The 27659-nt window shown below is 37.6% G+C and overlaps 1 protein-coding gene across 2 annotated transcripts in view; it reads left to right on the top strand.

Annotated features, from left to right (window-relative positions):
• The window catches only part of STRN3 (striatin 3), a 104947-nt gene that overhangs the window by 22281 nt on the left and 55007 nt on the right, over positions 1-27659 (top strand). For both annotated transcript variants that reach the window (XM_052659487.1, XM_052659488.1), the window contains exons 2-3: positions 21950-22053; positions 22534-22607. In XM_052659487.1, coding sequence (XP_052515447.1) covers positions 21950-22053; positions 22534-22607 — 178 coding nt within the window. The remainder of the gene's footprint in view (positions 1-21949; positions 22054-22533; positions 22608-27659) is intronic.

The raw sequence follows: 27659 nt of genomic DNA, 5'->3' as shown, positions 1-27659 counted from the left end.
ATGACTTATAGGCCAAACCTACTCTGGGGCCTGCCTTTTTTTGTCATGCCCTATTTTTAAAGAGTTGTAAAACAGGAACAACAAAGAAGAATATGAAATACTATCTGGTCCTATTTAAAAAAAAAAAAAAGGGAAAAATCTGCCAACATCTGCATTCTCTCCACAGAATACCCACCCAGTTGACCAACAGTTGACGCTTCCTGGGAGGAAGCTTTGCACTGCCACCTTGTGCTAGGGTTCTGCATATTCCTCACCAGTGGTGATAGTGTCCTTTGCCAGCTGGGTGGCTATGTGTATTGTGACCCAACTTCAAGGCTTTATTATTAGCCTATTTTCTTCTATCTCCTCACCAGTGGCTGCAAGTTGGGTTCCTGGTTATGTTACCTGTGATTAACATACAGAAGTTTATTAGGGAATGTTCTTAGGATCAACATCTGTAGAAGGAATGGAAAGGAAGCAGAAAGGATAAATTGTGCTGAATTGTATTATCAACAAAAGTCACTGTTACCCCCTTGAGAAACTCTGAAGCTGGGATAATCTGCTGAGTTGTCCAAAATTGTGACAAGGTGCTGGGCCCTTAAACCCCTGTTTTGGTCAGCTGCTCCATGAAGGCCGCTCAGGCATGCAGCTGTCTTTAGCTGAGGCACTTCCTGAAAAGACCTGACAGGTGAAGGCTGTTTTCCAGCAGCTGGACAAGAAATCCTTCACTTCTGAAAGGAGATCTGCATAGCACTTCAGTATCTGTTACATATAGCTTCATGTGAGTTCTTCTGATTATAATTTTATTATAAAATGTTTTAAAATCGTTATTTTCTTTAATAAGTTTTTTTATGAGAGAGCTGTAAGATATAATTTAAGAACTATATACATTTAATTCATAATATGGATAATTTTTCCCAAGGCATTTTTGAAAAACTGAGCTAGTTTACTTTTGATTTGTGTAATTAGTTACTATTTTAATAACTAGAATGTCATTATAGAATTCTGAAATGCTAATATTGGAAATTGAAATTTACAACCAGTGAGTCTTAGTTCAGTCCAGTTCAGTCACTCAGTCGTGTCTGACTCTGCATCTCCATGGACTGCAGCACACCAGGCCTCCGTGTCCATCACCAACTCCCAGAGTTTACTCAAACTCATGTCCATTGAGTCGTGATGCCATCGAACCATCTCATCCTCTGTTGTCCCCTTCTCCTCCTGCCTTTAATCTTTCCCAGCAGCAGGGTCTTTTCAGATGAGTCAGCTCTTCGCATCAGGTGACCAGAGTATTGAAGTTTCAGCTTTAGCATCAGTCCTTCCAATGAATATTCAGGACTGATTTCCTTTAGGATGGACTGGTTGGATTTCCTTGCAGTCCGAGGGACTCTCAAGAGTCTTCTCCAACACCACAGTTCAAAAGCATCAATTCTTCAGCACTCAGCTTTCTTTATAGTCCAACTCGCGCATCCATACGTGACTACTGGAAAAACCATAGCTTTGACTAAATGGACCTTTGTTGGCAAGGTAATGTCTCTGCTTTTTAATACACTGTCTAGATTGGTCAGAAGTTTTCCAAGGAGCAAGCGTCTTTTACTTTCATATCTTCAAGTCACCATCTGCAGTGATTTTGAAGCCCAAGAAAATAAAGTGTGTCACTGTTTCCATTGTTTCCCCATCTATTTGCCATGAAGTGATGGGACCAGATGCCATGTTCTTCATTTTCTGAATGTTGATTTTTATGCCAACTTTTTCACTCTGCTCTTTCACTTCCATCAAGGGGTTTTTTAGTTGCTCTTCACTTTCTGCCATAAGAGTGGTATCATCTGCATATCTGAGGTTATTGATATTTCTCCCAGCAATCTTGATTCCAGCTTGTGCTTCTTCCATTCCAGCATTTTTCATGATGTATTCTGCATGTGAGTTAAATAAGCAAGGTGACAATATACAGCCTTGGCGTAGTCCTTTCCCAATTTGGAACCAGTCTGTTGTTCCATGTTCAGTTCTAACTGTTGCTTCTTGACCTGCATACAGTTTTCTCAAGAGGCAGGTCACGTGGTCCGGTATTCCATCTCTTTCAGAATTTTCCAGTTTGTTGTGATCACATAGTCAAAGGCTTTAGCGTAGTCAATAAAGCAGAAATTGATGTTTTTCTGGAACTCTTGATCTCTGATTCCTCTGCCTTTTCTAAAACCAGCTTGAACATCTGGAAGTTCACGGTTCACATATTGCTGAAGCCTGGCTTGAGAACTTTGAGCATGAGTTTACTAGTGTGTGAGATGAGTGCGGTTGTGTGGTAGTTTGAGCATTCTTTGGCATTGCCTTTCTTTGGGATTGGAATGAAAACTGACCTTTTCCAGTCATGTGGCCACTGCTGAGTTTTCCAAATTTGCTGGCATATTGAGTGTAGCACTTTCACAGCATCATCTTTCAGGATTTGAAAGAGCTCAACTGGAATTCCGTCCCCTCCACTAGCTTTGTTCGTAATGATGCTTCCTAAGGCCCACTTGACTTGGCCTTCCAGGATGTCTGGCTCTAGGTGAATGATCACACCACTGTGATTATCTAGGCTGTAAAGATCTTTTTTGTACAGTTCTTCTGTGTATTCTTGCCACCTCTTCTTAATATCTTCTGCTTCTGTCCATACCATTTCTGTCTTAAGAAGATATCTAATTTTTGCCTCTCATTTGACAGATGAGGAAGCTGGGAATAAGTGAGCCTAAGGCGTTTGAAGCTAGTTAGTGACAAGTTAGGATTAGAACGTAAGTCTCCAGACTCCTAGACTAGTATCCTTTTTTCAGTACTCCTTACCTTAATTAGTTTCTTACAGTAATTTCTAAGAAGAGACTATCAGGATTCTGAAACTGAGCAAGAGGTTTTTATAGCCTTTAAAAGTCATTTTGTTGCTCTTGGAAATAATGGTAAATAGTATGTAAATGCTTAAGTGACAACAGCGTTAATAATAAAGTCAGCTTTTGGAGTATATAGTTTTCATCAGTCCTGAATTCACTTTGGACAAATGAATCTGATTTATTTTTAAATTTTCTGGAAGATGATTCCACAGTTAGGTTTGGAAACTTCTTCATGATGGCTGTGGGTTACCAGATAGTGGAAACTCTTCACTTGATTTGCTGCTAGGATCATACAGTGGACATATGATTACCAAATGAGCTCTGAAAGTTCTATAGAATGTAAAAATTTACCAATTTTATCTTCTGTGGTAGATTGTCCTAAACATGTTCTGGATCATCTGACTCACAATTAAATGCTTTCATTTGATGCTGTGGTTAGAATGTGCGTTTTTATTTGTTTTTGGTGGTCCCAGGTGTTACTGTTTTGATTGTTAGGTGGTAATATTAAGGAAAAGAATAGAAGTACCGGTCTTACTGAGTAACATGCCTTTGAGTTTTTAGTGGAAACCAAATGCTTTTTAGCATGTTGAATTAATCTTTTATTGTAATGTGAAATTGAGAAAATTTTACATGCTTTATTATCATGAGACATTTAGTACAAGCATTACAATCTAAAAGGCTTATGGTAATGCATGCCATTTTTGTGTTATGAGCAGAGATTTATTCAGCAAGACCATGCCATTTATTTTTAAGTGTTTGTGTTCAGTTGAATTTTGTTAGATGCTTTTTATTTATTTGGCTTTATATTTATGTAAGATTTGTATGTGTAAAGAGTTTACCTAAATATTTATGTTTATAAACTCGATTCCAATAAAACTTATTTTAAAAGGTTTATGTTTGTGTAGGTTTAAATAACAGTAGAATTATAATTTTTACAAACTGAAGAAACATTTTTCCTTTTTTAAGATGTCTGTATATTGCTATAGTTTGAGAATCTCTTCAGAGTTGTAAGTTAAAGAGGTTGATGTTAGATTACTTAAAAGTACCTACTTAAACTTTATGAACATTTTAATGAAGGTGCAGTCGTAGTATGTGTGTGCACGTGCACACGCGCAGGCAAGCAAGGAAGAAAGGGGAGATTTTGTGTAGAAGAAAAATATTATCAGTTATAATGGTAGGAATTAGATTTCTTGTGAATAAAGTGTTTGATACCATCAACTCTTGGGAGGAAATTTTGATCACTTCAGTCTTCAAAGATTCACTTTGCTTTTCATGTTATATTGAATTCCTTTGAATGCATTGATTAACTTTAAAAAAAAAGTTCCATAGTGAGTCTTGTAATGAAAAACCTCCTAATTTGTTTTGTAAGTTGCAGTTTTGACGGATTGCTGTTTAGTATAAGTATTTGTGATGGACTGGTCATGATCTACCTGGTGAGATCTAGTCAATATAAATCTGTTAGTAGATAAATACTTGTTTTGGGGTCAGGCACAACTTGTAGTTCACTCACATTATTATATAATCAGTTCAGTTCAGTCGCTCAGTCGTGTCCGACTCTTTGTGACCCCATGAATCGCAGCATGCCAGGCCGCCCTGTCCATCACCGTCTCCCGGAGTTCACTCAGACTCACGTCCATCGAGTCAGTGATGCCATCCAGCCATCTCATCCTCTGTGGTCCCCTTCTCCTCCTGCCCCCAGTCCCTCCCAGCATGAGAGTCTTTTCCAGTGAGTCAACTCTTCTCATGAGGTGGCCAAAGTACTGGAGTTTCAGCTTTAGCATCATTCCTTCCAAAGAAATCCCAGGACTGATCTCCTTCAGAATGGACTGGTTGGATCTCCTTGCAGTCCAAGGGACTCTCAAGAGTCTTCTCCAACATCACAGTTCAAAAGCATCAATTCTTCGGCGCTCAGCTTTCTTCAAAGTCCAACTCTCACATCCATACATGACCACTGGAAAAACCATAGCCTTGACTAGTCGGACCTTTGTTGGCAAAGTAATGTCTCTGCTTTTCAACATGCTATCTAGGTTGGTCATAACTTTTCTTCCAAGGAGTAAGCATCTTCTAATTTCATGGCTGCAGTCATCACCTGCAGTGATTTTGGAGCCCACAAAAATAGTCTGACACTGCTCCCACTGTTTTCCCATCTATTTGCCATGATGTGATGGGGCCAGATGCCATGATCTTAGTTTTCTGAATGTTGACCTTGAAGCCAACTTTTTCACTCTCGTATTTCACTTTCATCAAGAGGCTCTTTAGTTCCTCTTCACTTTCTGCCATTAAGGGTGGTGTCATCTGCATATCTGAGATTATTGCTATTTCTCCTGGCAATCTTGATTCCAGCTTGTGTTTCTTCCAGCCCAGCGTTTCTCATGATGTACTCTGCCTATAAGTTAAATAATAGAGAAATACAAATGTGTATGAAGATAACTGTGAAGAGAGCAGCTGAGTATAGAAGTTTTGAATCCTTACTTTTGAGAAGATATTTCACTAATTTTAATTTATAATCTTAATAAGATGCTGTTCGTCACCATAATTTTCCTTCTAATTCTCATCCATCTCTCTGTCATTGAACTTTGCACAGGCCTTTTTTTTTTTTCTTTCCTTCTTTCCCACCCGTCCCATCCCCTTTGTTTCTGGCCTGCTAGTTGCCCGACACTTTTCTAAATGCTTGGGATATAACCATGAACAAGCAGTCAAAGATTCCTGCTCTCATGGAACTGAAGGGAGGAGACAAGCAATAATATGTAAGTAAATTAATTGAAAAACTATGAATAAATAAGAAATTTTTGTTAGAAAATGAATAAGTGTTGTGGTAAGGAAAAAAGTAAAGGAGGGTTAGAGCAATTGAGGATGTATGGAAATGTGGGACAGTGTGTAATTTTTAAAGGATTAGTTAGGCTAGGTCTCACTGAGAAGGTGATATTTGAGCAGAGTTTTAGTAAGGGAGTTATTTATGTGAAGGACTGCTCACACTGTGTGTGTGTGTGTGTGTGTGTGTGTGTGTGTAGTGTATCTCACATGCTAAGACAGGTGCATTCCACATACACCAGTGTATTGCGTATAGTCCACTACATATTATGCAAAATGCACATATAAACTCTATATTTCGCTTTAGCCAGAGAACAAAAGTTGGATTTTAATATTCATTTGTTTTAACTGGTAACAGAGCTATTCAAAACCTGAAATTCAGCAGGAGGACAAATTGTGTGGGAGAAAAAAATTATGTATATTTTTATCAGTGTGAGCAGAGAAAAGATAAGTGAATGTTTAGAGAGAATGTTAAAATTGATAGCAATTTTTTTGTTGGCTGTGCCAAGACTTACATGATCTTAGTTCCTGGAAAGGGACTGAACCCCGAGCCACCTCAGTGAAAGCCCCAAGTCCTAACCACTGTTGGAAGTTCCCAAAAGCAACATTCTGTGTGTGTGTGTGTGTGTGTGTGTGTGTGTGTGTGTGTGTGTGTGAAATATTACTTTTTCATTTATCTTGCAAGCCTTAGAGCGTGCCTGCTCCATTAGTTGCAGCACTCAGGCTGGGTTGTTGCAGTGCAAATGCTTAGTTGCTCTGTGGCATATGGAATCTTCCCCGACCAGGGATCAAACCTGTGTCCCCTGCACAGGCAGGCAGGAAAGTCCTATTGGCATTCTTGATTTTAAAATATTTTTCTTTTAATTGTGGAGGACTGACTATAGAAACGTCTAGAAAAGAAAACAAAAATTGTTTATCCAGGCACTCAGAGATAATACTTTGGCATTGAGGTATGTGTTGAGTGATATTTTTAATGTATTTCTGCCTGAACCTGTAAATTGAAGTATAAATAACATTCATTTAGTAAAATACTCCAGTCTTAAACATACAAATTAATGAAATTTCACAGACTGTGCACCAGTATAACTACCACTCAAGATAATGTTGCCAGTGCCCTAGATGTGTCTATCTCGTTTTCACTTAGTCAATCTGCACCAGCATCCCCCTGACCCACACTGGCCCCTAGAAATAACTACTCTTCTGCCTTCTATCATCCCAAATTATTTTGTGTTTTTACATGTTAACTTTGCAATTTTATAGTAAGTTTCTAGATTTTTTTCCACTCTGCATTGTGTTTTCTTATCCTGTGTTCCTTTTTTCACTTGAAAACAATTCTCCATGTTATTTAAGATTCCCCCTCCTTAAGAGACAACAGATTACAACATGTGGACATGATTTAACCAAAAAAGCCTATAAAAATATGTATTTTTGTTTAGTCTCTTTTTTCCCCAAAGCATAGTTGATTTACAGTGTGTTAATTTCAAGTGTACAACAAAAAGATTCATTTTTAAATACATATATGCATATACATGCATGCATATATGTATATTCTTTTTCAGAGTCTTTTCCGTTATAGGTTATTGCAAGATACTGAATGTAGTTACCTGTGCTATACAGTAGGTCCTTCTTGTTTATATATTTTATATATAGTAGTTTGTATCTCTTAATCCTAAACTCCTAATTCATCCCCCACACTTCCCACTTGGTAACCTTAAATTTGTTTTCTGTCTCTGAGTCTGTTTCTGTTTTGTAAATAAGTTTATTTGTATAATTTTTTAGATTCCGCATATAAGTTGATATTTAATATTTATATTTCTCTGAACTTAGTATGATATTCTCTAGATCGATCCATGTTGTTGCAAATCGCGTATATATTTATGTAATATTTCAGTGTGTATTCAGTGTATATATAAACACACACACAGTACATCTTAAATCAGTTGTCTGGTGATGGGCACTTAATTACTCTTAATAATGTTGCTGTAACATTGGGGTGCACGTATGTTTTCCAGTTAAGAGTTTTCATCTTTTCCAGATATATTACTGGGAGTGGGATTGCTGGATCATATGGTAACTCTGTTTTTAGACTTTTTAAAAATATAATTTAAATAAATTAATTTTGGGCGGTGCTGGGTCTTTTTTGCTTTGTGGGCTTTTCTCTAGCCCTAGTGAGCAGGGACTAATCTCTAGTTACTGTGTTGGGCTTCTCATTGCCTTTACTTCTTTTGTTGCAGAGCATGGACTCTATCCACAGACTTCAGCAGTTGCAGGTCTTTTAATATGCTCAATTCATTACAAGGTTCTTCAGTCTTTGTTACTACCCCTGGCACAAACTCCTTACCTAAAAGAATACATGTACAAAATTTTTGTTTCTTTTTTGGAAATTCTGTTCTTTAAAGTTACCCACTGCCCAGTAAACAGTCCAGTTCATGTCATAATCAGCTGTGACAAAAACACCAATATGGGTCTACCTTCCATCCTCAAGGATGTGCCTTTTAAGCAAGTGAAAGTTGCTCAATCGTGTCCGATTCTTTGTGACCCCATGTACTATACAGTCCATGAAATTCTCTAGGCCAGAATACTGGAGTGGGTAGCCTTCCCCTTCTCCAGGGGATCTTCCCAACCCAGGGATCGAACCCAGGTCTCCTACATTGAAGGTGGATTCTTTGCCGGCTGAGCCACAAGGGAAGCCCGAGAATATTGGAGTGGGTACCTATCCCTTCTCCAGCAGATCTTCCTGACCCAGGAATCGAACCAGGGACATGGGCTCAGTAGTTGCAGATCCGAGGGCTCTAGAGTGCAGGCTGTAATAATTGTGGCACGTGGGCTTAGTTGCTCCGTGGCACGTGCGAGCTTCCCAGTTCAGTGATAAACTCGTGTCTCCTGCATTGGCTGGTGGATTCTTTACCTCTGAGTCATCAGGGAAGCCTCTGTTCTTAGTTTTTTAAGGGACCTCCATACTGTTCTCCATGGTGGCTGTGTACAGTTTATATTCCCACCAACAGTGTAGGAGGGTTCCCTTTTCTTCGCACCCTCTCCAGCATTTATTATTTGTAGACTTTTTGATGGCCATTCTGACTGGTTATTGATTTGCATTCCTGATTAGTATAACCATAATTGATTATTAGAAGTAGTTTAAGAGGAAGGATAATAAATTAAGCTATTCTTGAAAACTCACTTATTATTATTTGTAATTATTTTCATTAAAATGTTAGAAATATCTCTTTAGGGGGTTAAAAAAATAATTTCAAGAAACATAACAGTCTTGAGAACAAAAGTTTGCCCTCCGGTAGTAACAAGAAAAATGTTCCCTTCCCAGTTGTAGTCATGTAAAAGCCATTTTGCTCTTTTATAGTAGTACAATAATCTTCCTTTTAAGTCAGCATTCTTTTGTTACTGGTTTCCCCAAAGAATCAGTCTTGTCAGCACAGATATGAAGCAAATAATAAAATCTGGAAGTGGCTTACATAGAAGCTCTTCCCATTTAGTTTTTAAAAAATTTATACCGAGCCGTATTCTTAAAAGAATTTCATTCTCTTTTCAAAGATACATAAGTAGCAATAAAGTATGTTAGACAAGTAGTGTACATTTATTCTTATCGCTTCCTAGCCTGGTACAAAATAGGATAAGCTGATAAGGTTATAAGCTAATAAGGAATGGTTCTGTGCAGCTAAGGGAATGTGTTAATGTGTTGCTATTCTGCAGATTCTAAATCACTGCTGTTAACATTACTGGCTTTTGCAATATTTTAGTCTCTTTATGAATTTGTGTTGATATTATTTGTAACATACCTTTTTTTGGAAAGGTAATACTAATTTTACTTTTTTTTTCAGTTAAACTTTTTATTTTGTATTGGAGTATAGCCAGTTAACAATGTTGTGACAGTTTCAGGTGGATAGCAAAGAAACTCAGCCATACATGTATCCATTCTTTTAAATTTTTAAAGCTCTACCGCGTTTGTTTCTAGTGGGTGCCAATGGTCACCTGCTAAACTCGCAACAGGTTTTACATTCAGCCTATGGGGTCGCACAGAGTCGGACACGACTGATGTGACTTAGCAGGAGCGAAGAGAATCTGGCCATTAGCGTACCAGGCCAGAGGCACACTGGGGAGGCTCTGCCTTGCTACTGGTGTTGATAACTTCTTGCTTCAGTTCATCCAAAATGATTTTTCCCTCCAAGTCCCACTTCTTGATGCTAGGGCCAGTAGCAGTTGGGACTGAAGCACAGGGCATTCACTGATCATGTCACCACCATCAGTGTGTAAAGGTGTTTGCCTTCACTGATGTCTCACAACATCGTTATCCATTTTAAATATAGCATTGTGTACCTGCCCATCCTAAACTCCCTAACTGTTCCTTTCACCTGCCATTCCTCAACCCACCCCTCCAACCCCCAGCAGCCGTTAAGTTCATTCTCTAAAGTCTGTGAGTCTGTTTCTGGGTTTTGTTTATATTTTTTTGATGTTGCTGTGAAGATTTTTTTTTAATTTGGTTTGTTTTTGTCTGTGCTGGGTCTCTTGTCTCTCTTGTTGTGGAGCATGGGCTCTAGAGCACATGGGGTTCAGTGGTTGTGATGCATGGGCTTAGTTGCCTGTGGCATGTGGAATCTTCCTGGACCACAGGCTGAACCCATGTCCCCTGCGTTGGCAGGTAGATTCTTTTTCTTTTTTTCTTTTACTTTATTTTACTTTACAGTACTCTATTGGTTTTGCCATACATCAACATGAATCCGCCACGGGTGTACACGTGTTCCCAATCCTGAACCTCCCTCTGACCTCCCTCCCCAGGCAGGTAGATTCTTAACGTCTGGACCACCAGGGAAGTCCCAGCTCTATTTCTGTTTTGTAAATAAGTACATTTGTGTAGTGTCTTTGTAGATTCTGCATTTAAGGGATGTCATACGATGTTTCTGCTTCTCTATCTGAGTTACTTCACTCAGTATGACAGTCTCTAGGTCCATCCATTGTTGCTGCAAACGGCATTATTTCATTCTTTTTAAAGTCTGAGAAATGCTTCATTGTGTATATGTACCACATCTTTATCCTCTGTCAGTGGACATTTAGGTTGCTTCCATGTCTTGGCTATTACCAACAGGGCTGTAATAGACAGTGGAGCGAGTGTATCCTTTCAGATCATGTTTTCCCTGAATGTATGCCCAGGAGTGGGCTTGCAGGCTCATAAGGTAGCAGCTCTATTTCTAGTTTTTTAAGGCACCTCCATACTGTTCTCCATAATCGTTGTACCAATTTATATTTCCACTAACAGTTTAGGAAGGTTCCCTTCTCTCCACACCCTGTAGCATTTATTGTTTGTGGATTTTTCTACTGGTGTGAGAGGTAATATCTCATTGTAGTTTTGATTTGCATTTCTGTAATAGCAATGTTGAATATCTTTTCATGTGCATCTTGGCTATCCTTGGAGAAATGTCTATTTAGGTCTTCTATCCATTTTTTGATTGAATTGTTAGTTTTGATCATATTAAACTTCATGAGCTATCTGTAGACTTGGGAGATTTATCCCTTGTCAGTCACATCATTTGCAAATATTTTCTCCCAGTCTGTGGTTTTTTGGTTTATTTCCTTTGCTGTGCAAAAGCTTTGAGTTTAAGTAGATCCCATTTGCAAAAAGTTTTTAGATTGGTCAAGATGTCACTAAACATGTGCTTTTATTTTTTCTACGTAAAGAAAAAAATTTTTTTTAACTTATTTATGAATTTATTTATTTGTCCATGCTGCACAGCTTGCAGGATCCCAGACCAGGTGTTGAACCTGGGCAATGACAGTGAAAATGCATAGTCTTAACTGTTGTACTGCCAGTATGGTGGTGGTTTAGTGGCTAAATCATACCCGACTCTTGCGACCCCATGGGCTGTATCTAGCCTGCCAGGCTTCTCTGTCCACGGGATTTTCCAGGCAAGAATACTGGAGTGGGTTGCTGTTTCCTACTCCAGAGGATCTTCCCGACCCAGGGATCGAACCCTGCTCTGCTGCGCTGCAGGCAGATTCGTTACTGACTGACTGAGCCACCAGGGAAGCCCAAGGAGTTCCCTAAACACGTGTTTTTTAAAAAAGTCCATTAAAATGGTTTATGGTTTGAAGGGGTAAATTCTTCTGCTTATAGAAAATCCGCTTATACTTGGAGCTTTATGCTTTCAGATGTCAGATAAATGAGAATTTAATGAAATACAGATTTGATTGTTTAAAATTGGAAGTCTCTTATGCTTTAAACCAACTATTACCATGTAAAATTACTTTGGAATTTTAGAGGATGATTGTAGTATTTCTGTTAAATTTTGTATTAGACTCATTTATAAATAGCAGAGATTAAAAAACTACAAGTTTTATTTGCCCCTGGAAATCTTAGTATTTTGTGTTTCTCATTTCCTTGTAATTGTTAGCTATATATAAAATTGGAAAAGGTTATTTTTACGAAAAATCTTACAGGTTATTGCAGGCACGCTTTTTTGTTCATTTTTCTTGAAAAGATAGTATACTTTTTTAGTATCCTGTACAGTATACTTTTTGAGTGTACTGTACGTTGTTAAGTGGGGACTGAGCGCTTGAATTTCAAGGGGGTTATACAAAAATTTCTGTGTAGTTCCAGTTCCTCAACACACTGAATCATGAATCTAAGTGTGTTTGTGTGTATAAAATCTAGCCTCCTTGATATTTCTAATTAGCTGGTTTTTGAAACTTCTATAAATTACTAACTTTTCTGTATTCTGCATTCATATAAAATTCCGTGAGTCACCTGACTATACTTGTAGTTTGAATTATTTACAGCTGAACACGGATTGACTCCAAATATTAAGTGCTTAGAACAGAATCACCTGTATAATCTGAGTTGCCCCTTAAAGGGAAGAAGGTACTAACATTTGTTGCTGCTGCTGCTGAGTCACTTCAGTCGTGTCCAACTCTACGCGACCCCATAGACTGCAGCCCACCAGACTCCGCCGTCCCTGGGATTCTCCAGGCAAGAACACTAGAGTGGGTTGCCATTTCCTTCTCTAGTGCATGACAGTGAAAAGTGAAAGTGAAGTTGCTCAGTTGTGTTCGACTCAGCGACCTCATGAGACCATACTATTTTAAATATTAACATTATGAATTTATTAGTTGCTGTAACCTGACTGTGTTCAGTTTTCTTCCATATCTAAAGTATTTAACACTTTTCAGTTCCTTATCTGTTAATTTGAGCTTAATGATGTTGTAGTTTCTAAATATTTCTTTTTTTTAATGAATTCTAAAGAATGTTTTAAAATCATTAGATAAAATCACCTATATCCAGTGTTTGCATTCAGTTTAAATATGGCTTAAAGTAAGAAAAATCTTACAATAAAATGTTTTGTTAAGTTTTTAAGTAGGATACTCTTATTTTAGAAATGTTGGAAACTACAGTAACAAATGCTTCAGGTTGATAGGATTTTAGCTGAGTCAGTGCTGGATGTTTTGCACTAGTGACCTCTAGTGGTCTCGCAATTTAAAAAAGTGCTGTGCTGTCAGTGTCAAAAATTTTTTTAGATTGATATGTGATAATTATATACTGATTGTTGGATAGCTCAGATGATAACACATAGACCCAGTGAGTACCTTGGGGTTTTGATAGAGATTTCACTGAACCTGTAGATCAGTTGGCTAGTATTGACATTTTAGTAATAGTCTTCTAATTCACAAATGTGGAATGTGTTTACACTTATTTCTGTCTTTAATTTCATTCGGTGATACTTGTAGTTTTTATTTTAGCAGTCTTTCACCTTTTATAAGTGTTACATTAAGTATTTTGTTCTTTTTGGTGCTTTTGTAAGTGGAATTGTCTTCATAATTTTCTTTCATTGATAGTGTATGGGAATGCTGTTGATTTTTGTGTGTTGACTGTGTCCTGGTATTTTGCTTAATTTGTAGTAACAGACTTGTGGAATCTTTTGGATTTGTTTCACATATAACATCTTCTGTACAGAGATAATTTTTCTTCTTCCTTTTTAACTTAAGTCCCTTTTATTTTCCTTGCTTCATTCTGTGTATGACTTCTAGTACTAAGTTGAACAAGAGTGTTAGAAGCAGACATCCTTGTTCTGATTTTTGAGTAGAGGCTTTCAGTCTTGGTATGATGTTCATTGTAGTTTTTCATAAATGGCTTTTATTATGTTGTGAGAGTTTCCTTTTTGTTCCTAGTTTTATTTACAGTTTTTTTTTAAATCAAGAAAAGGATGTTCAGTTGCATCAGATTCTTTCTTCTGTATCAGTTGAAATGGTCATTTTTTTCCTCCTTTGTTCTTTTCATGTAGTATTTTATATTTGTTGGTTTTCTTGTGTGGAACCATCCTTGCGTTCCAAGGATAAATCTCTCTAGGTCATGATTTGTAATCTTTGTAATATGCTGCTGAATTTGATATACTGGTATTTTTTTGAGAATTTTTGCATTGGTATTTATACTGATCAGTGTCTATGGTTTTCTTGCAGTGTTTTTTAACTTTGCCTTTTCAGGCAGTATTGGCCTCATTGAACTAAGGAATGTCCCTTTAAAATTTTTGGAAATGTTTTAAAGATTCGTGTTAAATTTTTAAATGTTTGGTAGAATTCACTAGTAATGCAATCAGTCCAAAGACTTTCTTTGTAGGGAAATTTTAAATTATCAATTTAATCTTTTTATTATAGACCTTTTTCAGATTTTTTCTTTTTTTCATTATTCATTTTTGGTGAATTTTGTGTTTCTAGGTTACCCAGTTTGTTGGTTGGTGTACAGTTGTTTGTGGTACTTGTCTAATCCTTTTCATTTCTGTAGAATTGGTCGTAATGTACCCCCGGCCTTTCATTTCTGAGTTTAGTTGTGTGTGGGTATGTGTGTTTTTCCTTAGTCAGCCCAGGTAATGGTTTGTGGATTTTGTTGATCTTTTTGAAGAACGAAGTTTGATTTTGTTGGCTTATTTTTTTCTGTTTTTCTCTTCTCCATTTTATTTCTGTGCTTTAGTGTTTATTATTTCTTTCCTTCTGCTAGCTTTGGGTTTAGTTCATTTTTTGAATTTCTTAAAGTTTTAAAGTTTTCTTGTTGATTTTAGTTCTTTCTTGCTTCTTAACATAAGCCTTTATAGCTGAAAGTTTTTCACTTAGCACTGCTTTTGCAGTGTCTCATAAGTTTTGGTAAGTCTTGTGTTTTTTATTTTCATTCCTAAGTATTTTTTAATTTTCCTGATGATTTATTTGTTTTATTAGTTATTTAAGAGTGTATCGTTTAATTTCCAAGGGTTTGTGGCTTTTTCAAGTTCTTTTTTCTGTTATTGATTTCTAGCTTCATCTACTGTGATCATAAGAATTTAAATATATCCTTACTTATTTGGCTTTGCTGGGTCTTCATTGGTGCATGAACTTTAGTTATGGCGAATGGGGGCTACTTCTAGCTGTGGTATGCTGGCTCCTCATTGCAGTGGCCTCTGTCACTGCCGAGCACCAGCTCTAGGGCATGTGAGCTTCAGGAGTTGCGGCACGTGGGCTTTCATTGCCCTGTGACATGTGGAATCATCCTGGACCAGATATTGAAACTGTGTCCCTTGCAGTGGCAGGTGGATTCCTAACCACTGGACCACTGAGAGAGTCCCATAGGAAATATTTTTAATGCTATTTGTGTTTTTAAATTGATTAGGCTTGATTTGGTATTCTGATGTATGGTCTGTCTTTGAGAATATCCTGTGTATATTTGAGAAGAATGTATTCTGCTCTTGTTGGATAGAGTGTTTCTTATATATCTGTTAGATCTCAGGTTTATTGTTGTTCAGGTCCTCTATTTCCTTATTTTCGGTCTTGTACTTCTATATGTTACTGAAGTGGAATATTGAAGACTCCAGCTATTATTATCGAACTTTTTCTCCCTGTAATTCTGTCAGTTTTTGCATTACATATTTTGATGGAATCATTGGGTACATAAATATAATTGTTGTATTTTCTTATTGTCAGTTTAGTTGCCCAGTCATGTCTGACTCCTTGCAATCCCATGGACTGCAGCACGCCAGGCTTCCCTGTCCATCACCAACTCCTGGAGCTTCCTCAAACTCACATCCACCATGTCGGTGATGCCATCCAACCATTTCATCCTCTGTCATCCCCTTCTCCTCCCGCCTTCAATCTTTCCCAGCATCAGGGTCTTTTCAGATGAGTCAGTTCTTTGCATCAGGTGGCCAGAGTATTGGAGTTTCAGCTTCAGCATCAATCCTTCCAATGAATATTCAGGACTGATTTCCTTTAGGATTGACTGGTTGGATCTCCTTGCAGTCCAAGGGACTCTCAAGAGTCTTCTCCAACACCACAGTTAAAAAGCATCAATTCTTCGGCACTCAGCTTTCTTTATAGTCCAACTCTCATCCATACATGACTACTGGAAAAAACATAGCTTTGCCTAGACGGACCTTTGTTGGCAAAGTAATGTCTCTGCTTTTTAATATGTTGTCTGGTTGGTCATCACTTTCCTTCCAAGGAGTAAGCGTCTTTTAATTTCATGGCTGCAGTCACCATCTGCAGTGATTTTGGAGCCCAAGAAAATAAAATCTGTCACTGTTTCCATTGTTTCCCCATCTATTTGCCATGAAGTGATGGGACCGGATGCCGTGATCTTAGTTTTCTTGTTGTATTGAACCTCTTATTAGTACATAGTGTTCTCTGTCTTTTGCAGCCTTTTATCATTTAAGTCTGTTTCATCTAATATCGGAAAGTTTGCAAACTTTAATAGTAAATATACTAGGCTTTGCAAGTCACATTGGGTCTGTGTTGCCTCTTCTAGTTTTTTTTAAACCATTTTTCACTTCGGATTGTCCAAAAGGTTACTTTATCTTGAACAGAAAGTCTTTAATTGTAGTGGATTTATCTATCCTTTTCTTTATTGGCTGTGTTGGATCTTTGTTGTGGCAGACAGGGTCTTCATTGAGGCATGTGGGATTTTTTAGTTGTGACATGTGGGATCTAGTTCTCTGACCAGAGGTTGAACCCAGGCTCTTTGCATTGGGAGCACAGAGCCTTAGCCACTGGACCACCTGAGAAGGCCTTGGTGTCTTTATCTTATTCAAGAAATCTTTCCTTAATCTGAGATTATGAAGAGATACATCATAAAAAAACATTTGCTGGCACCTCATTTTATTGCACTTTGCAGATATTGCATTTTTTACATATTGGAGATTTATGACTACCCTTCCGTCAAGCAAGTCTGTTGACACCGTTTTCCCAATGCATCGCTCCTTTTATGTTTCTGAATATCACATTTTGGTAATTCTTGCAACCTTTCAAAGGCTTCATTATCAGCTTTTCTAATTCTGTACACACACTTTGGGAGTATATTGGAATTACATTAATTGTTTTGAATTACGTTAATTGTTTTGGTTAATGTGTGTGTGAAAATTTATGTTTTCCAGTGGTGAGTTTGCTAGTCCATTTATCTTTTGTCTCCATTAAAGTTTTAAACTTTTTGTTTAGAGATTTGTATATCTTTGGTTTATTACTAGGTACTTTTGGTTTTTGATGCTATTGTAAAGATGGTTTTTGCCGTTACTTTTTAAAAGGTTATTTGCAAAGATGATTCTATCAATGGTGCATCATGACATGTAAAAACAATTGAAAAATCTGTTGTCCTTGATCCTTTATTGCTGTTGTTATTCAGTTGCCAAGTCATGTCCGACTCTTCACAACCCCATGGATTGCAGCACACCAGGCTTCCCTGTCCCTCATAATCTCTCGGAGTTTGTCTGAGTTCATGTCCATTGAATCAGTGATACTAATCCAACCATCTTATCCTATGTTGCCCTCTTCTCCTTCTGCCTTCAATCTTTCCCAGCATCAGGGCATTTTTCCAGTGAGTCAGCTAGCTATTTGTATCAGGTGGCCAAAGTATTGGAGCTTCAGCTTCAACATCAGTACTTCCAATGAATATTCAGGACTGAATTCCTTTAGGATGGACTGGTTGGATCTTCTTGCAGTCCAAGGGATCTCAAGAGTCTTCTCCAACACCACAGTTCAAAAGCATCAATTCTTTAGCACTCTGCCTTCTTTATTGTCCAGCTCTCACATCCGTACATGACTCTTACATCCATATATGACTACTGGAAAAACCATAGCCTTGACTAGATGGACCTTTGTTGGCAAAGTAATGTCTCTGCTTTTGAATATGCTGTCTAGGTTGGTCATAACTTTCCTTCCAAGGAGTCAGCGTCTTTTAATTTCATGGCTGCAGTCACCATCTGCAGTGATTTTGGAGCCCCCAAAAATAGTCTGACACTGTTTCCCCATCTATTTCCCAAGAAGTGATGGTACCAGATGCCATGGTCTTTGTTTTCTGAATGTTGAGCTTGAAGCCAACTTTTTCCCTCTCCTCTTTCACTTTCATCAAGAGGCTTTTTAGCTCCTCTTCACTTTCTGCCATTAAGGGTGGTGTCATCTGCATATCTGAGATTATTGCTATTTCTCCCGGCAATCTTGATTCCAGCTTGTGTTTCTTCCAGCCCAGCGTTTCTCATGATGTACTCTGCATAGAAGTTAAATAAGCAGGGTGACAATATACAGCCTTGATGTACTCCTTTTCCTATTTGGAACCAGTCTGTTGTTCCATGTCCAGTTCTAACTGTTGCTTCCTGACCTGCATATAGGTTTCTCAAGAGGCAGATCAGGTGGTCTGGTATTCCCATCTCTTTCAGAATTTTCCACAGTTCATTGTGATACACGCAGTCAAAGGCCTTTGCATAGTCAATAAAGCAGAAATAGATGTTTTTCTGGAACTCTCTTGCTTTTTCCATGATCCAGCAGATGTTGGCAATTTGATGTCTGGTTCCCCTGCCTTTTCTAAAACCAGCTTGAACATCTGGAAGTTCACGGTTCATGTATTGCTGAAGCCTGATTTGGAGAATTTTGAGCATTACTTTCTAGCATGTGAGATGAGTGCAATTGTGTGGTAGTTTGAGCATTCTTTGGTATTGCCTTTCTTTGAGATTGGAATGAAAACTGACCTTTTCCAGTCCTGTGGCCACTGCTGAGTTTTCCAAATTTGCTGGCATATTGAGTGTAGCACTTTCACAGCATCATCTTTCAGGATTTGAAATAGCTCAACTGGAATTCTATCACCTCCACTAGCTTTGTTCTTAGTGATGCTTTCTAAGGCCCACTTGACTTCACATTCTAGGATGTCTGGCTCTAGATGAGTGATCACACCATCGTGATTATCTTGGTTGTGAAGATCTTTTTTGTACAGTTCTTCTGTGTATTCTTGCCACCTCTGCTTAATATCTTCTGCTTCTGTTAGGTCCATACCATTTCTGTCCTTTATCAAGCCCATCTTTGCATGAAATGTTCCCTTGGTATCTCTAATTCTCTTCAAGAGATCTCTAGTCTTTCCCATTCTATTGTTTTCCTCTATCTCTTTGCATTGATCCTTTACCAAATGCCAAATCTGTTATTTAATTGTTCGTTATTATCACTATAAGACATAACCTTTATCTTTTTAGTCTGTACAAATTGTAAGGTCAATTCCAATAGTTATGTCTTTTCCATCGTTAATCTGTTTTTTTACCCCCCTCTTCATGTTTTTTGAGTTAAACTATGTCCTTTTAAGGTTTCTAAATTTTAATGAATTCTTACCATTTTGTTGTCTTGTGTCTTTCTAAGTTATCCCCTTTTGGCTCCTGTTCAGAAATTGCTTCGGTGTGCCTGTTATTTTACATGATTGGTGCTGCTTTGTTTCATTTATTGGATTCTCTAGGTATGGATGATTTTTTAATACCAAAATTCCAAAAAAAAGACTTTTTTGAAGTTTTCAGTGCCTTTTTCAACCTGAAAATCTCCAGTTACTCCTTATTACGAAGTAGAACAAAATGAACTTCTTTCATCATCTGGTGCTAATTGTAAAATACTTCTGAGATCTGGAATTTGGAGTCACGTATAGTACGTGATTCATTTTTTTTTTTGTCCTAAGCCAGTGCAGAAGAAAACCTTCAATCAGAAATTCTTGATTCCGTATAATGAAAATGACATATTTTACCTTTGCTTCACAGCTTAAAAGAGTCAGAAGTGCTGCTTTTCTCTTATGGATCTTAGACTATTATTAGGTTTTGAATCTTTATCATTCTTCTAGATCTTTATTTTTGTTTTGAAACTTGCATTTAGACTATATGTTATATAGCTGCGTATCATTTTCAGGTCTTCTGGAGTTGTGGGCGATTTTACTTAATTTTCCCAAATTTAATGTGTTAAATCATCCTGATGAGTTCATTTGTTATGATTCTGTGTTCACTGAAACTTTAAAAAAAAAAACTTCTTAAATTAACCATAATTTAGGTTATTGAGTAGCTTACTTTCCATTAATGAAGAAATACATCTGTGGTTCATCTCAGCGAAACTATGAAAGTTAATTTTATTGCACGCATATTTATAGCAGGAAATACCTCATTCAGATGCCAGTCTTATTAAACATATCACTCTTTAATGTGGGTAATTAAAGGAGGCTGACAGTCTGGGAAGGGCCAGAAAAAGAAGGAGACTTGTCTCTCTAGGGAAATAAGGCAATTAAAAGGGAAAAAAAAATTCACTGTAGAAAAATGATGGTAGAAAGTAACGATGTTGAACATATAACTTCAGTTGTTAGATTGGTACAAGAAGTAATTGCAGAAAATAATTGCTGTTTTGCATTCTTGAACTTTACCATTGATATTGGAATACATTCTTAAATGTGATTATATTATACATCATTTTTTTCTTATTAATGACTCATTACTTGCTGTTTATTTTATATGTGCTTTAGACTAGGGAATTGATGTTAGACAAAAAGCAAATTTGAATAATGTTCTTATTCAAGTTCACAATGATTGTAAAGCAGTGGAGACAGCTCACAACATCATCAATGCATTTGGCCCAGGAACTGCTAATGAAGGGACAGTGCAATGGTGGTACAAGAAGCTTTGCAAAGGAAATTAGAGCCTTGAAAATAAGGAGTGCAGTGGCTGGCCGTTGAAAGTTGACAAGACCAATTGAGAGGATCATCAAAGCTGATCCTCTTAAAGCTACACAAGATGTTGTTGAAGAAGTCAGTGTCAACCATTCTACAGTCATTCAAAATTTGAAGCAAATTGGAAAAGTGAAAAACCTTGATAAATGGGTGCCTCACTAGTTAACCAGAAATTTTAAAAATTGTCCTTTTGAAGTGTTGTCTTCTCTTATTCTACTCAACAACAACAAACTATTTCTTAATCAGATTATGACCTGTGATGAAAAGTGATTTTGTATGACAGCTGCCAACAGTCAGCTCAGTGGTTGGATCAAGAAGAAGCTCCAAAGCACTTCCCAAAGCCAAACTTGCACCAAAAAAAGATCATGTCACTATTTGGTGGGCTGCTGGCTGACTGGTCCACAACAGCTTTCTGAATCCCAGTGAAACCATTACATTTGAGAAATATGCTCAGCAGATTGATGAGATACACAGAAATCTGCATCACCTGCAGCCAGCAGTGGTCAAGAGAAAGGGCCCAGTTCTTCTCCACAACAATGCCTGAACGCATGTCACACAGCCCATGCATCAAAAGTTCAGTGTCTTGGGCTGTGAAGTTTTGGCTCACTCACCTGATCTCTTGCCAACCAACTACCACTTCTTAAAGCATCTTGACAGTCTTGCAGAAAAAATGCTTTCCAAGAGTTTGTTGAATCTTAAAGCTCAGGTTTTTATGGTACAGGAATAAACAAACATATCTGTCATTTGCAAAAATGTGTTGATTGTAATGGTTCCTATTTTGGTTAATGAAGATTTGTTTTAGCCTGGTTATAATGATTTTAATTTCTGGGTCCAAAGCCGCAATTACTTTTTCACCAACCTAATATTTGTGATACTTTGGATAATTGTTTCAAGAGTTGAAAGATTTTGAAGTGTGGTGGTCAGAAAGGGGAAGATTGTAAATTTTTAAATGTTTCATGAAAGAAATGCTTTTGAGGTAATATGACTTTTAAAAACAACCAGTATGTAATTTGAGGAAAAACGTGAATATGATAACTTTCTGTTCTTTGTAACTTGTTTGTTAGGAATTAGGTATAATTTTTACATGTAAAATTTCCTTTTAAAATTATGTGAAATCTGTTAGTAGTAGAGACCATACAGATTATATGTAAATAGCTAATTTATAGTTATCTTTATTTTAAAGTGACTATTTTCTAACAAAGAAAGTTTGATCAACTACTTCTATGAATTTTAAATCTTGCTATAAATGAATAAAAGTGCAGAATTTTATGTTTATTGCTTTCCTTTTTTCAATTTCCTGTGTATAGTTAAAAAGTAAAAATAAATGAACTTTTTATATTTTTAGGCTCGGATAGCATTTTTGCAAGGAGAAAGAAAAGGTCAAGAAAACTTGAAGAAGGATTTAGTAAGAAGAATAAAGATGTTAGAGTATGCATTAAAACAAGAAAGGTAGGTGTCCCTTATTTTCTTGTATGAATAAAATAAAAGTAGAACAATATTATTCTCACATGTTATTGTACAGTGTATTTGAAAACTGTCTGAAAGATACAAAGATTTGCCCAAAATAAAGGATGATACTTTGATTTGATCCTTATATGGCAAAAGAAAAAAGATTAAAATCTTTAAATTGAAGTAGTATTCTTTATTGTAGAGTCTAAGTTTCGGGGTTTTTTGCTTTTTTGTAAACAAATTAGGAAAAATTTATCTTTACTTGGGTGTGTATCTTATTTGGATAATTTATCTTTTTTTTTTCCCTTGTACGTGCAGTATATTTTTTCCCTCTAACTTCTTTTGCACTAAAGTTTAAAGAAACTGACATTCGTATGCTTGTTTAGTTTGTCACTGAAGAAATATATACCAGTAGTTATTAAACTGTAGAAAGAAATAAAACTTTTTTTTTCTTTCAACAATTTATTATTAAATTTTCAGGGCAAAATATCACAAATTAAAATATGGCACAGAACTGAACCAAGGTGACTTGAAAATGCCAACCTTTGAATCAGGTAAACTTGATTCTTCTGTTAATCTCGCCCTCCATCCCCTCCATTCTAGAAAAACTGGTTTAAGCTCACTTTTGGTAACAGACATGTTCTCTTTTCCTCCATTTGCTTTGATAGCATTGGTTACTTATATTATAATGCTTTCTAGAATTTGAGGGAAAATAAAAAGTTAATAAAAGTTTCATCTACCTCCTCATCAATCCTGAGGTTATTTGTCTTATTTTTCTTGTTTTGAAACCTGTATAAAACTGGCTGTATTTTTGGTCACAATTAGAAGTGAAAGGGAATGAGTAACTCTCTGTACCACCTACAGGCAATTTTTGTTTGATTCTACTTAAACTTGTGTGTGTTAGTTGCTCAGTTGTGTCCGACTCTTTGAGACCTTATGGACTGTGGCCCACCACATTCCTCTGTCCATAGAATTTTCCAGGCAAGAATACCAGAGTGGATTGCCATTCCCTTCTCCAGGGGATCATCCCAACCCAGGAATTGAACTCTCATCTCCTGCATTGCAGGCAGATTCTTTACTGTCTGAGCCACCAGGAAACCCCTACATAAACTTAATTTTGTGCTATTTAAAAGTTAACTTTTCCTAGAGATGCTGTGATTAACTCAGTTTAGTCCTAAAGAAATTGGAAATTTGAATTTGGGAACTATGGAGGCAGCCAGATAAAGATAACGAGAAGGAAAACGTTTTCTCCAGTTGACCTTGCTCTTTACTGAAATAGTGAGTGTAAAAGCAGAATGTCATGAACAATTATGCAGGGAAGAGAAAAGCTGGATATAAGAAAAGGCTAATAGTTCAGTGTTAATTTTAGGGTTCCATATGATTACAATTTGAGTAGACTAAAAGTTTAATAAGGAACGAATCTTTTGATTTATATAATATTGGAAATATTACTATAATTTTCTGATATATATAGAGAGCCCATTTATATATGCATTTTGCTAGTGCAAGCAAGCTGAATTTTATACTGTTCTTGACTGCTGGTTACGAAGATAAAGAAAAAATATGTCTTCATTTGAATATACAGATTTTCTTCTTGTATAGTTGCCTTGTTGTTGTTTAGTCACTCAGTCATATCCAAGTCTTTTGTGACACCGTGGATTGAGCCCACCAGGCTCCTCTGCCCATGGGATTTCCCAGGCAAGAATATTGGAGTGGGTTGCCATTTCCTACTCCAGAGGATCTTCCTGACCCAGAGGTCATACCTGCATATTCTGTAAGTCTCCTGCATATTCTGTAAGTCTCCTCCATTATAGGTGGATTCTTTATCACTGAGCCACCAGGAAAGTTATCGTTGCTTTCATGGCTAGTAAAGTTAAAGCATATTTAATAGGGAAAATAAGAAAAGTGTGAGTTTTTATTTTTACAGTTAAATGTTATAATAGATTTGTAAAAATTTAGCTAATTGGCTTTTACTTTAATATTAAGTACTTAAAAAAACTTGGCAGAAACACCCTATATGTACAGTCTGCAGTTGATTTATTTTTAGGTCTTCTCTGCTTACCAGTTTTAGCACCACACTGTATCTTCCTGTCTTCCTTGATGGCTCAGATACTAAAGAACCTGCCTGCAGTGCAGTCAACCCATGTTCAGTCCCTGAGTTGGGAAGATCCCCTGTATTGTTGGAGAAATCCATGGACAGAGGAGCCTAGCAGGCTATATATAGTTCATGGGGTCACAGAGTCAGACACAACTGAGTGACTTAACAGAGACACACACACTTATTTTCCTAGTTGTTGTCATATATAAAATTAAGAGAGCAAGATAGTAGTGGCATGAATTTCCTTTGATCTGGCTTTTAAGGGGTTATGAAGACTCACTGATGAGTCAGGGACAAGATGCCGTCTCCCTTGGAAAAGCAACAGTAAGTGATATAAGATGCGAAGCCTGTATATTTTCAGGATTACTTTCTTTGCTATAGCAGTCCTCCATAGTTTGAGGGAGTACGGTGGTTCACCACAGAGGAAACCTGATGCCTTCACAGCTTTCCTGTAACTCATTTTTTTTCTAATATGGCTAGAGTAGTCAGAAAATAAGCAGTCACTTTCTTTTTTGTTTTGCCTGTGCTGTGTTGTGTGGCTTGCAGGATTAGTTCCCCAACCAGGTATTGATCCCGGGCCCTGGCAGTGGAAGCGCTGAGTCCTAGCCAATTCCTTGGACTGCCAGGAAATCCCCTGCTTTCTATAACTTGAGGACTGTTCTCCTCACTTGGTCTGTGTAAATGTGAAGAGGCTAGTTGCAGCCCCACTGTTCCTAGAGCTAAAATCACAGTTGGCTAACTGGTTTTGGTGCAAGTTTGTATAAAGTCAAGTCATTAGCAGATAATCTCTCCTGCCCACAGCAGCTATAGGATAAAGACACATCTGTTTCTATCTGTATAAAGTGAAAGTGGCTCAGTCATATCTGACTCTTTGCAACCCCATGGACTATACAGTCCATAGAATTCTCCAGGCCAGAATACTAGAGTGAGTATCCTTTCCCTTCTGAAGGGGACCTTCCCAATGTAAACTTAACTATTAAAACTTCCTTAAATTGAAGAATAAAATAGCATCCAAGTATTTTATTTATAGGAGCCACAATGATAACAAATTATTTTTACTGATGTAGAAAAGCTACTCAGGATGTTTAGTGGAAGACAGACAAAGGAATGGGCAAAAATACACCATGCCAACAACAGGACAAAATTCTTTATGTCAAAGTATAGATAGAGATAAACATTCAATCAGTATTGCCTTTTTTATACTTAAAATGTTAAAGGAAGATGTACAAAATATTGTTTTGAAAGAAGTATGAGATGTGTGTGTTTCTATACACTTGTCCAAGTAATACCAATACATATATCCTAAACTTAACCCTATGAAAGAATGTGTATCCAGTTCTGTAAAGAACTCCTATTTCCCTCCATTTTGGGGAAAAATCTACAACAGTAGAAATAGGGACAAAAAGACTTGAAAAGTCACTAATAAAAGAAATGGCCAGTAAGTATATGAAATGATGCTCAAATGTATTAGTTATTGAGGAAGGGCAACTTAAAACCACAATACATTACCTATCAAAATGGTGAAAAGAGAAAAAATGTCTTTTTTTTTCAGTGTTGCTGAGGGTGTGGATCAGCCAGGAATTTTGCACCTACTGGTATTGGAATTCTAAATTGATAAAACTGCTCTGAAAGTGATGTCAATACAAATAGCCCCCACTGTCCAAAAGTAAAACATTCCCATTCATAAGCCAAGGTGACACAAGGCAAAGGTGTAATTTACCTTTGGACACATCTTGTTAATGGTGCACAAAATAAATGAAGATAAAGCACAGATGTGGGGCTTAATATGGAGCTTGGTGGTGCCTCTTGCTGCTTGTGGGTGCGTGCTGCCATTTTTCAACAGCTTACTGCAAAACAAATGCTGAAGAGGCTGTTTTTTTCCCTAACCTTTTTTCATAAAAAGTGAAAAAGGTCTCTGATTTTTTTTTTTCAGTTAGGCTAGTGAAAACAGGTATTACATGCAGGTCCTTCAAAAAAGTGATGTGAGAGCTTTGCTGGTGGTCTAGTTGGTTGAGAATCTGCCTGCCAGTGTGCAGGGGTCTTGGGTCCCATCCCTGGTCTGGCAAATTACCACATGCTGCACAGCTGTGGAGAAGGCAGTGGCACCCCACTCCAGTACTCTTGCCTGGAAGATCCCATGGACGGAGGAGCCTGGTAGGCTGCAGTCCATGGGGTCGCTAAGAGTTGGACACGACTGAGTGACTTCACTTTCACTTTTCATTTTCATGCACTGGAGAGGGCAATGGCACCCCACTCCAGTGCTCTTGCCTGGAGAATCCCAGGGACGGGGGAGCCTGATGGGCTGCACTGTGGGGTCGCACAGAGTCGGACACAACTGAAGCGACTTAGCAGCAGCAGCAGCAACACAGCTACTGAGCCCGTGAGCCACAATTACTGAGCCCCCAGACTGCAGCTACTGAAACCCATGCGCCTATGGCCTGTGTTCTGCAACAAGAGAAGCCCGAGCACCACAGTGAAGAGTAGCCCCCATTCGCTGCAACTAGAGAAAGCCTGTCCGTGTACAGTGATCAAGACCCAGACCAACCAGAAGTAAATCTTTAAACAAGAAAAAAAGTGAAGTCACATAAAGCTTTGAAAAGTGGAAGATAACTGTGTTGCTAAAGGGAACACAGGCATGTCCTGTGGTACAGTAATTCTACTCCTTGAAATGTTCATCACAAGGCTTGTGTAAGAATGTTCATAGTATTATTACTTTCAATAGTAAAAGACTGGAAACAACTCATGTTCTGTATTGATAGGATAGATAAGTAAATTGTGGTATTTTAGTGTAAGAAAATGTTATTTAGCAAGAAAAGAAAATAAATTATAATCAAACGGATGGTTAAATAGTATCAGTGACTCAGTGGACATGAATTTGAGCAAACGCCAGGAGATAATATAGGACAGGGAAGCCTGCCATGCTGCAGTCCTTGCAGTTGCAGAGTCGGCCACAACTTAGCAACTGAACAGCAACAACAAACCTGACAGCTTCCACTTTTTCGCCTTCTGTTTGCCATGAAGTGAAGGGACCAGATGCTGTGATCTTAGTTTTTTAATGTTGAGTTTCAAGCCAGTTTTTTCACTCTCTGCTTTGACTCTTTAGACCAAGTAGTCAAGGCTGTGTTTTTCTAGTAGTCACATACAGATGTGAGAGTTGGACCATAAAGAAGGCTGAGTACTAAAGAATTGATGCTTTTGTGCTGGAGAAGACTCTTGAGCCACCGTTGGGTTGCAAGGAGATCAAACCAGTCAGTCCTGAAGGAAATCAACCCTAAATATTCACTGGAAGAACTGATTCTAAAGCTATAATACTTTGGCCACCTGATGTGAAGAGCTGACTCATTGTAAAAGATCCAACTCATTGTAAAAGACCCTGATGCTGGGAAAGATTGAAGGCAAAAGGAGAAAGGGGAGAAGAAGATGGTTAGATAGCGTCACTGACTAGTGGACATGAATTTGAGCAAATTCTGGGAGATAGTGGAGGATGGAGGAGCCTGGCATGCTGCAG

Source organism: Budorcas taxicolor, chromosome 21 (assembly GCF_023091745.1).
Source record: "Budorcas taxicolor isolate Tak-1 chromosome 21, Takin1.1, whole genome shotgun sequence".
In the NCBI taxonomy this organism is placed as follows: Eukaryota; Metazoa; Chordata; class Mammalia; order Artiodactyla; family Bovidae; genus Budorcas; species Budorcas taxicolor.
The sequence above is the reverse complement of the archived record's forward strand: the minus strand, read 5'-3'. Positions and strand labels throughout refer to the sequence as shown.